At 36.7% G+C, this 16919-nt stretch overlaps 1 protein-coding gene across 1 annotated transcript in view; it reads left to right on the forward strand.

The window, feature by feature from the left end:
* The window catches only part of sumf1 (sulfatase modifying factor 1), a 30121-nt gene extending 13442 nt beyond the window's left edge, over nucleotides 1-16679 (forward strand). The window contains exons 4-9 of the mRNA XM_088917318.1: nucleotides 540-622; nucleotides 1300-1422; nucleotides 3152-3266; nucleotides 5028-5141; nucleotides 10077-10136; nucleotides 14226-16679. Of these exons, the coding sequence (XP_088773444.1) occupies nucleotides 540-622; nucleotides 1300-1422; nucleotides 3152-3266; nucleotides 5028-5141; nucleotides 10077-10136; nucleotides 14226-14327 (597 nt within the window). The 3' untranslated portion in view covers nucleotides 14328-16679. The remainder of the gene's footprint in view (nucleotides 1-539; nucleotides 623-1299; nucleotides 1423-3151; nucleotides 3267-5027; nucleotides 5142-10076; nucleotides 10137-14225) is intronic.
* Nucleotides 16680-16919: the final 240 nt, after the last annotated feature.

Raw genomic sequence — 16919 nt, forward strand, 5'->3', positions numbered from 1 at the left:
CGAGCTCACAAGACTTAGGTGTGCAAACAGTCTGCAAAACGAATTTTGAACTGGATTGAGCAGTCATCATGTGTGTAATTACTGGTCTTACATACCGTATTTGTGGTAGAGACTTCCAGATTGGACTCAACAGCCACGTCAGGACACATTTAAATCAATCTTAATAATCTCTTGATAGTCGTGGTCTTCATCGACATCGATGGACGGACATCACAATTACTGCTTACGTTGCTCGGGGATAAAGATTTCTTTGTATTGATGACCTGGTGATTTATTTAGCACTCACGTTTATTCTAATTACATTACCATTTGCAGACCAAACAGCTCTGCACGGTAATTAAAACCTTTTCACAGGGTTTCTTAACATTACATTTTGAAGGATTTTCCTCCCTGTCCTTGAAATAGTTTGCTCTTGAAATGAGGGGATTTTATGGATTGTGGCTTCAGTCGGTGTGTCCAGCGTCAGGGGGGCAAGGGCAGTGTTGCAGTTATGCCGCAGTCTCAGAAGTGGCCTCTTTTCTGTTTTCTGTCTTTTAAAGGTTGCAGCTGCTCCCTGGTGGTTGCCAGTGAAAGGGGCCAATTGGAGGCATCCTGAAGGACCTGACTCCAACATATCAGATAGGTAGGAAAGTGCACCATAGCCAGATACAGTACACTAGTTCTGAAGCCTAATTAAAGGTGTGGGCACAGAAAAACTACAATAATAAGGTTTTTCTCTCACACACTGTCTCCTTTTATTCTGCATCTAACATACCTCTTAGCAACTGCTCTGGTGAGAGTGCTGAAGTTGCTAGGAAGTCACTGACCAAACAAATGTTAACATCTGATAAACAATTTGCATATTCATTTTAGGGGGTTGAATTTAGTTCCCTGTTTGATTTACAAGAGTGTGAGTTCTGTTCTGACCTGAGGGATGTTGTATTGCTTACATGAATTCTTGCAGGGTTTTTGTTAGTGCATCTTGCCTTAGAGACAGTTATGATACACCAGCACCAATTAAATTGCATTCAGAGAGCTGAGGAAACCACTTTTTAAACCACCTCAAGCTGACTTTAAGAATTGGGAGGGGAGAGCCATTCATCTAAAAAAAAAAAACCAGTCATTTGAAAACAGAACAAAAACAAATTGAATCTTTTGAAAATAGTAAATACCTAAAAAAGTACTATGAGTTCCAGAACTGAAAGAAATCCCCTGTATGATCAGAACATTTGCCACCAGTAAGCATTACTCTCCGTTTTGTCAGATAACTGAGCAATAACAGTGCATTGTGTCACATTCATCCGGCTTCCTCTGTTACAGACTTAACCACCCTGTTTTGCATGTGTCCTGGAATGATGCCATGGCCTACTGCTCCTGGGCTAAGAAGCGCCTACCTACAGAAGCTGAATGGGAGTTTGCCTGTCGCGGAGGGCTGGAGAACAGGTACACTATTACAAACCATCTGTTTGCATGGACATCGTGGAGGGAGTGCCCTCTTCAATTGGATAGGGCGATTTTAGGGCATGGACCCTATGTACGAAGACGCCTATTAAAAGTACCAGTCCTGGCACATAGGTAATAGTGTAACAAAACTCTGATTACAAACTGGAGCAATTGGAAACGGATTATTGTCTGGTATCTCGACCTTGTCTACGATGCAGTCCCAGACAGTGACATTTATGCAATATGCTAATATTTGTGGGTATGGCATTAACTGTGGCAGAACATGTTTTTTCTAATGGTCATTTTAATATGGAAATGCTAATATTTCCATAGGTTTCAAAGTCTTCCCCCTCTTTTTTTCATGGCTTCTTCAAATCTGCACGACACAAAGAGGCAGTCTAGTTTGATTTCCCTCTATAGCCTCGCAATATAAAAGCTTAATTAGTCAAAAAAAATCCCAAAAAGTCATTCACTAGCTCTTTGTATCTGACTACAGTCAAAGAGATGACATAAATCTTGTTTCCACAAAGAAGTCTCCTATCACAAAGAGGGCTCTGTGTACTTTATATGTATGTAACTGTATGCTAAACAGTAAGATTCTCCTGCAAGGCTGTTAGGTGGGGCATCTGAAATAGAAACCTGACTAAACTCATATTGTAACAGCTAAGCACTTTCATCTGATAAACTGCTGCTTGGAGAGAACACTAAGAGATAAAACTTTTGTTCTAGTGTCGTGCTATTACATTGCAGTGGCTCAATAAATCATTTTCATTGGTCATACTGTACATCCCTGCTTTAAAGAGTGAATAAAAAAAACAATTGTATGTAAGTTCCAGTAAATCAGGGGGCCAAGAGATTTCTATTTTAAATTGGTTTGTCATTCTTCCACAGTGCCATGTCTGATTTTTTTTATTAGGCTCTTCTCAGATAAGCCCGATTAATGTCTCCTTTCCCTTATGCCAGTTTCCTTATTACTGCTCTCTATGTCTATTTGCATTTGGGCTGGAGGAAATGTGAAAACAGAACTGACAGGTGAAGCGAAACAAAATTGCCTATTGATAACCATTTTGTAGTAAATGAAAGGTCGGCACCCTGGAGACAGAAGAGCACTTTTTTTTTAAAAGATGTAGCAGTGAGATGGATTTTCCATTTTCCAGAGATTAATTGAATCCTTATTACATAAGATTGCAAAATATTCTATTTTTAATTTTTATTTGCCAAAGTGCAACGCCCATTGTTTGATACCAACATCCAATGTCATAAACTTCCAATTCTACCTCAACCATTCAAGCTTCAGTACCACCAGATATACACTTGAATCCTCATTATTTTTATGGCACCACGGATCTGGATTACATCAAAGGGAACCTTTCTGCACTACTGAGAGTCCTAGCCCTTGTTGTTATCTTGGTTAACAACAAAGAAAACAGCCTTACTGGTATATATTTGAATGCTCGTGTTGATGTGATGAATTAGCTCTTCAGATTTTCTGTTTTTCTTTTTCTTTTCAGAAATAGGCTCTTTACTAAAGAGCCTCAACCCCTGGGGTACAAACTTAACTACACTAAAAATAACCGATAATAAAGCGGATAATTGCCTTAACGACCCCAAAGGCAATATAATTATTAAACCCTTTGTGCGCTGCTAAAATTAGTCACGGTTTTGACAATTCGTCTTCTACACCCAATCGTTTTCTTTCCTATTGTCTTTTTTTTTGCTTTTTTTGTAGACTGTACCCATGGGGAAATAAGCTACTTCCGAAGGGACAGCATTATGCCAACCTTTGGCAAGGTGAATTCCCAGTTCACAACACAGGGGAAGACGGATACATCAAAACTTCACCGGTGAGCGCACATGCTAAAAGACTCAGCCTGACTTTGCTTTTTAGGGTTCCTTAAATCCGAAGATCCCAGAATAGTGGGAAATGAGCTCTTGAAGATGAGGGAGTCTTAGCAGCGATGTCTGCCGATTTCGGAACACACAAGCGCTCACACACACAGTAGTATGATTTGTGCCTGAGCAGTGGTTTTAGAATTTGTTGAGGTGTTTCTTGTAATAACAGCCAACATATTTGTAAAAGATTGCTTAAAAAAAATTGGAAAAGTTTGATGATAGTGTGCAGATTTATGATAATAAATGAGTACAAGTTGAGATCCCAAGATGAAAAGAGGAATGAAGAGGTGATATTACAGTTCACATGGATCCAGTTTCAGTATGTGTTTTAAAGTAGAACTACTAGGAACTGGAATTTCTGAGAAAAGAGCAAACTTCTGAAATTAAAGTATTAGTTAGGGATTCTGTAGGAGCTGTAAAAGAGTCATTTTGATCTTCTACCTAGTTAGAAAATCTCACAACACTAAAAATGTGAGAATGATACATTTTCAGATGTATGCCATATACTGGATTTTGGATTTTTTCTGTGACTATTAAGTTTTTAACAACATACACACAAACACATTTTCAATATAAATACATGTCTTTGAAATCTCTCATTTCTGATAACCTGTCTTGTACTGCTGTCAGGTACAGAAAAGATCCATTAAAACATCTGTGTGCTCAATTACCTTCAGCACATGCTTCAAAGTGGTGAGCCTCTGTGGGATTGTGAAGACTGTGCCTTCTCATACAGATTTGTTTGCTGTTTTTTTTTATCAGTTCTGAGCAGCACAGCATGCCTATACAAACTACAAGTTATCTGCTTTCCAAATCCCTGTGTCTGTAGTTAAATCTATGCAGATTGCATTGCCTTTTGCCTGTCAAACTCCACCATGTCTGTAGTAATTATAATGCTTAAAACTACTTTACAAAACAGTGAACTCACACTGGTGCCAAAGAAGACTTTTTTGTGGTTTATATTATTTTCAAAAATTATGAAAACAAAATAAACAAATTATTATAACAAATTATTTCAAATGTATTTTAATAGAAACAAGTCCATAGATTTTGTTAATTAAGTCAGTTAACTTATGCAAATTATACGTTAAAATACCAGGCATCAATACAATTAACATATTTCAGTTTTGTTTCTGGAACAAAAACTGGCACTTTCTTTATCATCAAAGGTTATTTGTTTCACAATGAACTTTGTGCATGTTTTTCCAACATAACTGTTATTTTTACTGCACCAGCAAATGTGAGCATATTACCGTGCAATAAACAAATGAGTCCTGACTCAGCGAGGAGAGCAGAAGGCAATGGCAAAACACAGATGGAAAAATCAGTGATTCCGGTTTTCACCGCATTACACTGGGAAAGCGTCCGTTACGTTTCCTGCAATTCATGTCAAACTTAATGATGCGCGAGACCAAAACGAGCTAAGTGAGAAATGGGTGAAATAGTCGATGCATCACAAGCAAAGATAACTCCATTAATTGCAAAAGTCACAATTGTATAAAAAAAAACAATTCTGAGTGGGGTTTTCACCAGTGCTTACATTTCTCTGTCATCTTTTGTCACACAAAAGTATCTGAAATTGTTTTAGAATGGTGGTTCATATAAAGAAACAAACTGAAAGGGACAGGGCAACCAGATATAGGATGAAATGTAGAAGCGATTCTCCACCATGCACTAAACCAAATGTATGATCTTCCTTCCATATACTGCAGGTGACCTCATTTCCTGCCAATGGGTATGGTCTGTACAACATTGTAGGGAATGCATGGGAATGGACTGCAGATTGGTGGAGTGTACACCACACCACTGGTGAGGTTCACAACCCTGTAAGTATCACGCTTAAGATTAATTAGAACAACTAAGGGGGGGTGTTTGATTTCATTGATCTAAACAAATCCAGATTCATACTCCTCTCCTCTCATTTGTAAGGCAAGAGGCATCATTGCTAAATAAGAATAGTGAAAGATTTTTCGGTGATTTAACTAATGCAGCACTTTATAATTTATTTGTATTTCTAGTCCCGTTCAGTGTGCAGATGCAGGTGTTAATGACACAAAGGCAAAAATAGGAACTGAACTTAACGATTCCTTGAATATTAAGAATCTGAACATTACAAGTACAGAGCAAGCAGCCACAGCAATAGTGAAAGCGCTAACTGCAATCCTTTGGATTTAGATATCAAAAACAGAGGCAGGTTATAAATTATGAATGATAGATTAATGCTGAATTTTATTTTATAAAGAAATTCCTCAGATGCATTACCTCTGTTCTTTACATCTCGGTGCCATAAAGATTAAAAAGCAACTTGAATACAAACCAGCTTTACTAAATGCATCAAAGAGTACTAGTGGCACTAGTGTGATAAATTATGTTTCTTTCAGTCATGAAAGAATTAATTGCTTAACCAAGACATTTTCTTTTGCCACTTTCTCAGTTGTATTTCTCTCTCTCTCATCAGCCTGTTTCTTTTTTGTTTGTGGTTATAGCAGTGATTCAGGTAAACAGGAATGGAACATTAATATGTACAAGAAACTACAATTTTCACATTGTGCTGATTGTGGACTGAGGAGTAATTGGTCAATTTCCCCAGAGGCCAGTTAACCTAGCAGCAGGGTAGTCTATTGACTATGGGAGGAGACCGGAGGATCCAGAGGAAACTCACGTGAACACAGGGAGAACATACAGACTCCATGCAGATAGCACCACACGTCCACAATTTACCCCCAGGGCCCCAGGCTGCGAGGCATCAATGCTAACCACTGTGCCACCATGCCACCCTAGTATTATCATAAACATTTTAAATAATGCAATGAATGTTATCAAATTATAGATGATACTGTACATTGTGCTATATGCTTTTTAGGATGTTATCAGACTGCTGTCTTGCTTCCTCTTTGTCATTTGCTGTAGTCCTCATTTAAAAGGCCCCAGATCAAAAACACACCACAGACATCTTTGTTCTCTTGTTTTTCATTGTCCAAAATTATTTTTGGCAACAAAAAATACTGCAGCAATAAAAAGATAACTCTTCTTGTTTATTTTCTTTTAGGGAAATTAGTTTGCTTAGCTTTGTTTCCAACATAGACAAGTCATTTTTAAGACATAAAGAGACAGGGCTGTGGTGTGGCATGGTATACTCCTTCTCTCATTGGCTATTCTTCCTAATTTTAGTAGAAGCTAAAGCACTCTGTTAATTTGTTTAGTAAAATGGCACCTAGGTTCAAGATGAAAATAAATCATATTAGGTAAATTGCTTCTTGAAAATACCTAGGTGTTATGGCACTCAAACTAATGAACTCCTGCATATACTTCTGCTTCTGCATTTTCAAAAGAAATTCTAGAAAAGATGTTTAATAAATGAAAAATAGCTATGCATTATAACTAAGTCAAACTTTTACAACTTTAATTTCCGTGATGTACTTATGTACCCTATTTATTAAGAAATACTCCTTTAATAAGTATATCTAGATGTTCAAAGTATTTCTAAGGGTTTAATACAAGAAAATGCATGCACTTTTGTGGACACTTTTAATGAATAATAATTAATTCTGGGTATATTTATAGTAATGAAAGAGGGAATGGATTTAAGTTTAATGTTACTTAAATGTGAAGCCACTGAAATTACTTGCACGTTACACACCAAATTAGTTCTACTGACACAGTTGGTATCCTAATTAGGCAAGACCATGCCAAATCACCAGATGGTTGCCAGGTGACCACTTCAAAATTCAACTAAGTTATAAGATGAGGTTCATTAAGTCTGGATAATGAAAATAGCACTTTTCCTAGCTGAAGTAATTTACTAGTTTACTGTGAAGTGAAAAACAAATTGGGCTTAAAAAGGCACTTTAAACGTTTGATTACAAACTGCACAACAAAGTCGTCAACAATGTTATATTAAAACAGGGGTAAGCATTAATAATAATAATAATAATTGCTTACACTTGTATAGCGCTTTTCTGGAAACTCCACTCAAAGCACTTTACAGGTAATGGGGACTCCCCTCCACCACCAGTAATGTGTAGCATCCACCCGGATGATGCGACAGCAGCCATAGTGCACCAGAACGCTCACCACACACCAGCTGTCAGTGGGGAGAACAGAGTAATGAAGCCAATTTATAGAGGAGGATTATTAGGAGGCCATGATTGGTAAGGGCCAATGGGAAATTTGGAAATTTTTAATGACCACAGAGAGTCAGGACCTCAGTTTTACGTCTCATCCGAAGGACGGCACCTGTTTACAGTACAGTGTCCCCGTCACTGTACCTGGGGCATTAGGACCCACATGGACCGCAGGGTGAGCGCCCCCTGCTGGTCCCACTAACACCTCTTCCAGCAGCAACCTTAGTTTTTCCCAGGAGGTCTCCCATCCAGGTACTGACCAGGCTCACACCTGCTTAGCTTCAATGGGTTGCCAGTTGTGAGTTGCAGGGTGATATGGCTGCATGGCTGCATAAGCATTTCTCAATAATAAAACAATAGCACAGATTGGCTAATTCTGAAGAGTAAAGGAAATGCAGTATGTTGATACCCACCTGTTTATGTATCTGACCATTCATCAAATGTACCTGCCAGTTTTCAATATCTAGTGAACTCTAAAAGCTGAATTTAGATGCTTTATTTCATTTTATTGTAACTTTTTTCTTGAATGTTTCAGAGAAGATAGAAGTAAAAAATATGTATTGATTGTTTTTAAGACTGGTTTAACACAACTCAGAGTCCTCTGTGACAGCCATACTGGGCATTCTCAACATCTTTGTTCAAGTGAAGGTTTATAGGATCTGTCTTCAGGAGATTTTTCCTGGTTCCTGAAGTTAAGAGAGTCCTTGCCAGTTATTCACAGTCCTATCCTAGTAATACTCTGTACATTGTTCACTGCCATTTGGGGAATCAATAGGTGACATAACCGAGGTTTGAACCTCAGTGTTTTTATTGAAGAGAGGCACTTCGTCACTTAGGTTAATCAAATCGTCATGATTTTCAGTTTAATGCTGACAGAAAGGTAAAGCTCAGGTCAGATAATGTTACTACAATCAAGCCTAATAAATTTGCATGAATTACAGAGGCATCTATAAAAAGCAAAGTGATTTTTACAGGCAGGTTGAGAAAACATGCACAGTAAAATGTACCCATCTGAAGCAGTTTTAAATAATTGAGAAAAACTCACTTAGAATAAAAATGGCTATCAGACTCGGTAGGAAAATCATGCGTCAGCCATCAGAACTGTTTTCTAGGTGTCCAAAAATACAAACTGCTCCAGCAACAGTATGAGCAACTTCAGTTAGTTCCACGGATCTAAAGCTGCATCCTCACAATCCAATAGAAGGTGGCAAAGAGCTATTTTTAATAACTGGACAAAAGCAATAACTTTAAACTTCACTATTGTGTTTTTTTCCAGGATGCTTTTGTTTTTTATATAGTGTTATAATTTTAGACACTTGTAATCCTTGCTATTGAAATCCATTTGTTTTCTGCCATAAAATACGTGAAATGTACCAGAAGGTGACAGTGATCCAAAAGGTTTGTGGCTTACGAGAAGAAATTACAACCGGCACACAGTACTCCCCTTTCATAAGAATATCCATTTAGTACTACTGGTGCTATTTAACAGGGTTAATTTTGTAACCATTGAATGTTTGCAGCTTGTTTAATACAGACAGGTCTAAGACATTTTTCTAGACTAAAACTTTGAACTAAATGGAAAGAGTACAGAATGTTCACAGTGGTTTTTTTTTTAAAGAATTATGTTTTCCAACATTGTTTTGTACGGCATGAGTTTAATTAAACTAGAAACAAAACACACACTGCCTGCCCCCATTTTGGACAATCTTGTCTACTGAGTAACATTCAGAAATATCTCAGATATCAATGATGACATCATTGAAGACAATAATGAAACTTTGTTTTGTGGGGACAAGATTGAAAAGTAGTAGTACAAACTCGCAATGTGTTTAAAAGGGGCAGAAGTTAAAAGAATGGAAGTTCTCCAGGGTATGAATGCTGTAGCTGAATCAGACATGAGTGATATTTGAGCCTTCTCTCTGATAGAAGCAGGAAGGCATAGGAAGTGGTCTGCCTTAAATGTCGGTCCTTTGTATTTTGTGGTTACCCAGAGAGCCAAAACAGTAGAGTTACATTTAGGTCCTTTGCCTAGTTAATCTGATCAAACCCTAGGCTCTCAATTGCTCAACCTCTAACATTACTCAATTTTTTCCATGCAGTGTAAACATTGAATAGCATAGTATTATTTTGTGAAATCTGAAGAAGGCTCAACAGCCGAAAGACAGCATTTCATCTTTATACTTTCCAGTGTGGAATTAACTTTTGGCTGTTCCAAAGAAGGTTGAGTTCGATATGCCCATTCGGCCTTAGCAAAGCATTAGGTTTGTTTTGCTTATTAAAAAGAAGTCGTCTTACTTGGGGCTGCTAAATAATATTCAGTGGTCAATATTAAACTACCTATTCCCTTTGAAGGAGAAAAGAAAATCAGGTAATTAAAGCATGTTTTTCTTAAACATAACTTCCTTTTTATGAGCAACACAATCTGTGGATTTCATGTACATAAATTTACAAAGGATTGCCAGTGTCTTTTTTTAAAATAGAAAACATCCCCACTCTATCACTCTAAAATCATGGCTCTTTTGGAGTGAAAGTGCCAGCTATTTCACACAGGCGGAAAACAATATTCTGTTGCGGCCGTAAAAAAAAATATTTTTCATAGCCCAATTTTTAAAAATATGATTGTTGACTTTGTTTCAGAAAGGACCAACTACAGGAAAGGACAAAGTGAAGAAAGGAGGATCCTACATGTGTCACAAGGTAGATTTCTAAGCAGTCTCTACCTCAATAGATTATTAATGTGTCAAAATGATAAACCCTAGTGAGATGTGATTGAAAGAACAAGGTCTAGCTGATGGTGTTTTAGAACCATACATATGTTTTATTTTTACTCCCCTTGCACTACTGAGCAATACTGAGTCAATTTTAACTTCATTGTTTGTTCATTGATTATTTTAAACCATTATTTCACTGTGTGCATTTGAAATAACTGACGTGGTACCAATATCCAAGATAAGAATGCCTGTAGATATCAGTACCATAAAAGTGTTTACCGACAAAATACATGTTTGGAGATATCCTGAGAGGTATTAAAAATTGAAAATTGAAACAAATTGCATTGATTGCATTTTTAATGCCTCTCAGGATACTGTATATTGCTGCTCTGCTTTTGAATCGCACAAATTAGCAGCACTATTCTAGCTTTTTAAAATGTGTTTTCCTTTGTGGGTATTAAATTTAAAGGAACAAAGCCATGGTAGGGGAGAATGGATGTTGAATCACACTAAGAATTCTTTAAGAAACTCTTTTTATCTCTGAAATGTATTGTATTTTAATCCAGCCCCTGGTGCGTTATGGTCTCCTGCACTATTCAGGTCTCATATTGATGCCTCATATTGTTTCAAGACATACTATAATTCTTAATGGGCTCTCCAGTCTGTGATGTAACATTTGTTCTAGCTACAGTACATACCCAGATAATGAAACTGGCTTCCCATCAGTATAACAGTACACATCCATCTTCCTTTGAAAAGGTTCAATAATAACAATTTTAGTCTTTAGAGTTTGATGGACTACTAGAGAGCTGTGCATGCACTCCAAATGATTGCTTCTAATGCTAGTGCATAAAAGGCACCTGAACAGGTTCCAGTGACACTGAACTTGGACTGGATTTTCTTCAGTGAATTGGTACACATTCCCAGGGGCTCTGTTCCATTTTCATGAGAAAAAGACTGCAAGCTGTCTGACCCTCTTTTTCCTGGTGCTGTATATTTTATTCATTAGAAAATATTTTCCCATCAATAAATCCTTATTAAGTGGGGGACAAAATGTACAGTATCTTTGTAAGTTGTGTGTAGCCTGCAGCAGAGTAACACTAAGAAATAGAATTTAAATGTGGTTCCTGACAATTTTATTTTTCTAGAAGAGAGCTTTTTTTTAGAAGATTAGGATCTTGCAAGTGAGCTATTTTCTGTTTTGAAATAAACAGAAGCTTCATCTCTATAACTACTTGAATTCTCATTTTTATGGTGAGAATAAGGATAATTTTGTGGTGCATGCTCAGGAATGCACCCTGAGCATTCCTAGCAGTTTTCATCCACGTCAAGCTGCTAGTTGCGGTGAGGGTCAAGGCAGAAGAACATTTTAATTAATAAAAAAAATGAAAAAGGATGTAAAAACTTGAAAATGGTTACAAACAAAGAGTCTTGTCACTTTAAACAGCCATATTTGTTTTTGTCCTGTGTTGAAAGAATCATCCCCAGGCTCTCCTTTATTTGTTTTGCCCCTTGTACTCTAACAGAACCCACTGTCAGCAGGTGTCCTTCTCCAAGGACACATTTATCATAGCTCTTACACAAGTAAATATGGACATACTGAGCTCACAAAAATAGCAGCTCTAGTGTATTTGTTTTCAGGTGAAGGCAAAGAGGCATTGTTTTCATACAGCTCCAAATCTGTTTTACAAAAACTGTTAGCACAAATGTAGCTCAACCAGACCTACTGTAGCTAAAAATAAGGTCTGTCAAAAGCTTTATTCGTACACAGTGTTTATCTGTAATATTAGTAGTCAACAACGCTTCAAATCTTGGAAATAAAGTTTAAGTAGCAATAATCGAAAAATAAGGGAGAAAAATTCATTGTATTGTACTAGTATTGTAGTGCGTTCTGTAACCCATCCTGCTATTTAAATTGAGCATCAGAATTTATGATTTACCTATATGAGGTTAGCCATAGAAGTCTTTGTATGTAATGAATTATGAAACTTTATCAGAAAAAAGTTAACAATAGGAACATAGTTGTCCAATCTAGTTCAGTCTGTAATTGGAATAAAGTGTACATACTATAATTTCAGAATTATGATTGATTATTATCAAATGCTCTAGTTTGTACATCTTCTGTTAATTTGAAAAAAAACTTTGAATTCAAAAGGAACATTTCTTGATTCTGCCCTCCCCCTTTTTAAAAATTAACTAAGTTCCTCTAAAATATGTTTCTTTCGAGAAAACCAGTTTTCAATCCCTCAGAGTTTAACCTTGAGATGGACAGAAATAGCAGTTCTTATTGAAATTCAGATTGGTATCTGGGTCAGTGTAATCTGTTCTCTTTTTTTGGGGGGGTGAGGATGAGAAAATCTCTTGGTGCTCAGAAAGCCCAGGAAAGTACAGAAATAGAATGTAATATTCTTTTTTAATTCAGCAGAATCCATAATGATCAATGGCAAACAAAAGTTTTTTTCAGCATGCTAGCAAAGAAGTAACCCATGAGTTCTGTTTATTTTGTTTAAAAAATCATATTAACTGAGATATTACTGAGGTAATATAATTGAGGATTTCTTTAGTGGCAATCTGTTTTGTCTAAAGCACATTTGAATTAAAACCAAAAATTACTTGGGTAAAGGCAGCTTTTAACATCATAAAATATAGTGCTGAAAAGTCCCAAAACTTTAAATCATAATAAAAAAAGAGTGTGTCTATTTCACCTGGCTAATTGTGTACCCAATAAGAACTGTCATATTCATCTGCTGATGGCTTCATTTCGCTCCTCTGTGAGACTTGAGTCGGAATTGGGCATATGAGCTCCCTGGTATAGATGACAGCATTATATCTATAATCTCCACATCTCTTCAGAATCTCACTTTTCTCTTTTTGTTTCTCATTTTGAGCTCTTTCTAGGCCATAAATGTGAAATAATGAGCAAGAACTGAACACCCTGTGAGGTGACAGAAGGGTTGCTAGGTGACTGTCCTGGGAGCAGAGCTCTCAGTCTCATGTGTTAAACAATGTACAGAGGGCTCTTCCTCCCAGCTGACAGCTCCTAATGGCCCATTACTTATTCAGCCTGGTTGCTATGGTAAAAGGGCAAGTTTATTCATAAATAACACAAATTCTAAAATGGTTCAGTTTGCATTGATCTTAAATATTGATACTATAAATTCAGTAGGTTTTTAACATGTGGAAATTATTCCAAAAATAGGGCAAGATTTGAAAATGGAGTCTGCGAGCAAATTCATAAGAAAGTTTGGGAGAGGAGTAGTTGTGGGTAGTTTCATAAAAACAAAGCTTGTCAGTAACACCTTTTCTATCAAACAGGCCTTGAGGAAGGGCGTTTCTTCTTTTCTGTTTCATAATTTCACTAGCATACTGTTGTCAGGAAAAAAACTTTATGTACTGGTAATTGTATGTTTGTAAATGGATAAATAGTACAGTGTCTTAAAACATGTTTGAAGATTATATTGAGCCTTGTCCTACTTATTGCTGTATTTGGGATTGGAATTAAATATTCTAGGTGGCATTAAAAAGACAACAAATACTATTTGTTCTAATACTCATTAGTTGTATTTTTAATGCCACAATATAGAAAGAATTTTTCAAAAATGAATATCTATTAATTAGAGGTAGAGGCCACTCGGAATGTAAACCTGCTTAGTAGTATAGTTTTGCTTGTACTTAATGGCATGAGAAATTGATAATGTTAATGAATAGCAAAAGTTTTCTCAAATTAAAGAAATGTACATAATATAGTGCTTAGTAAGTGAATAATGAGCATGAAATTTGTTCCAATAACTGATTTCTAGATAATTTTTGAGATTATCAGATGAAGGCACACACTGCAATATTATATAATATGATGCATGCTATGGAATAAAATGCCTGGACTTCATTATATCATTTTGTTTTAACACATCTGACAAAGCCTCTTTGTGAGCACTATCATTCCAGATGTTTACACATAAAGTATAAATTGCACATTGCATGCTTTTGCATTGCATGCACCGAGTGTTGGCAGGTTTGTGTGCATTATGAGTATGTCCCATGTTCTTCTAACAGAAAGCATTGTCTTTGTGTTCAGTCCTATTGTTACAGATACCGATGTGCTGCTCGTAGCCAGAACACCCCTGACAGTTCTGCCTCCAACTTGGGCTTTCGCTGTGCCTCAGAGAAGCTTCCATGAGGAGAAGTGGAGACATGACTCTCTCGGGGAATCACACTGCCTTGCTATGCTACACGGGCTAAGAAGAGGCAAGAACCCTAAATATAAAACACAAGAATAGTATAGAGCACCTTTCATAATAGGTATCCTGGGGAGCATCAATGCATGAGATGGACCTACAATCCACAGATGATTTCTATGTGGAAAGGAATAACTTTATGGTTATCCTAACTAACATTTGAAACAATCTAATCACACTTGGGTCCACAGCTCCAGTGCAAGGACATTTTGTCCACTGGGGTGTATTTGTGACCAAATGTATGTATGGATCTATAGCCAAGCAGAAATGCTTATAAAGGTGGGCAGAGGGGATCTTTTCACACTGTGGATGGCCCTCTGGATTTAACATGAGCAACGAAGATAAGCCACCCTCAACATACTGGACAAGACTATACTGCTGAAGTTAAAACAATGCCAGTGTGTATTTTCAGGATTGCCTTTAAAGCATTTTGCAAAATCTCCTGCAAAATCTTCTTTCTGCAGATACATTATTATTTTTTATTTTTTCCTTGTCCTTCTTTCTTGCTTGACTTGTGCCTTGAATTTTAAAACTCTCTGAAAATGATATGATCTTGTAGTTCTTCATACAAAAATGTCTTTACAGCGTTTGTTCTGTATTTATTTTTCCTCTGTCTGCTTCTGTTCTATGAAGGTTTCCTCTATCTAGTCTGTGAAAGTTTCATTGTTTTTACATAGCGAAAATATATAGCAGTCTTCGTGTGTCATCTCAGGCAGTGGTCTCCAGCTTTGGGTCTCAATCCAGTATATTTTATTGGTCACTCTACATCACCTATTTATAAAGATTAGTAAAGCTTGCTTATTAATGATTAACTAAGCAAGTAGCTCAATTAGATGAACTCTTTTCATTGAGAATTGAAGATTGTTGTAGATGATAGTGAGGTGACTTAAGAGCATTCCTTGGAAGATGAGTTTATGTGGGACATTTTTTAACATGACGATAAGTGTTCCTCAGCTGATGATCAGAGCAGAAGCTGTCCCCAAAAATCCAAATTCCTTCACACTTCTGTTTTGGGAAATGCAATGAAAGACTCAATTGCAATGAAAGAGTCTTACAATTATATGGATAATTTTGGATTTTGGAGACCTTCCTATATTCTGGTACTAAATTTGGAACCATTGTGTGATAACAGTAATAATACTGAATACGGGTTGAGAGAGGTAATTAATTTTTGGACCTCAAAAGCATATTCTCTCTGTGTAAACCTTTAAATTCCATTAAATAATGATGTCCAGAAATTACACACAAATATAGTTATTTTGTGTTCCATTAATGGCGTTTCAGTGGTAAGGGATCTTTTTCCTTTTATTGTGAAACATTATGTAGCCTCCTGAAATGTTAGTATGTGTAGGTGTGTAGTTGAGCAATGCCTTTCGTCACCTGATGGGGGTGCTCCTGGAGAGCATCTTAAGGGATAGGGGACAAATAACTGGCTGTGAATTTTTCTGGCCTGAATTCAAGCTCTCTCCATAAAGGTTTTCCTTGGATATTACATTTAGTGGAAACTAATTAAATAGTCTATGCCACATGTTTAATAAACCCTGTGGAGGGAGATGCAAGTAATAAGTGTAAATCCGACAAGCTGTTGTTCATAGATCTACGAAATGTATTATTTCTGTGGTGGTGTTCTCATTTTCCAAGCTTCTGAAGAGTGACATCAATATGTGAGGTTTCAGAGTAATTAAATCGATCAAATGTATTGTTGTTATTGTCAAAGAACATTTTGTTTATTAAATGGTGTGAGTTTCTTTGTTGTTGCTGTTGTGCTCTCCCGGTTGTTAAATTAAGCACAGTTAGGTTAAGCATAAAGACCTTGCATACAAAAGGAAATGGGTCTGTGGGGGTGAAGGTAAAGCCTGTGGAAGCAATAATGGTCCACTGGTGTTTTTCAGGGCATTCAAATAATTATACGATAATTGGGATCCTCACCAAAGTGAAATGCAGCTTAGTCTGAAAGCTGATTGTTTTTTATTAATAATCATGGGAAAAGTGCCAAGGGTGCCTTTTTATCCATCCATTTTGTAACTGCTTTATCCATTTCGGGGTTGTGAGAGAGTCTAACCCAGCAAACAACGGGCACAAGACAGGGGTCACCAGTCCATCACATTGCACACATAGAGACACACACACTTACACCTGAGCCTGTTTTCCCACAAGCCAATGAACCTACCAGTATGTCTTTGTACTGTGGGAGGAAACTGGAACAGAACTGGAAGAAACGGGGGGAGAAATAAAAAACTAATGACTTCTGTGACTATAAATATTGTATGTATAAGTATGACATCTGTCCAAAAGTGTTGCATATCTATTTTTTATTTTTATTTTAGAGAATGGATCAAATAATTTTAAATAAAGATAACATAGCAAACAATCATTTTATAATACAAATTTACACATGAAAATTTAGTCTTTCTCTTCCCTTTATATTTTAGTTATTTTACTTCTAATCGAACTATATACATTCACAATAGGGAAAATACGTATGTTTTGTTTATGATTAAAGAAGAGGGGGAAAAAAGTATGTACATACATAT

This window comes from Atractosteus spatula, chromosome 5 (genome assembly GCF_055471065.1).
Source record: "Atractosteus spatula isolate fAtrSpa1 chromosome 5, fAtrSpa1.hap1, whole genome shotgun sequence".
Taxonomy (NCBI): Eukaryota; Metazoa; Chordata; class Actinopteri; order Semionotiformes; family Lepisosteidae; genus Atractosteus; species Atractosteus spatula.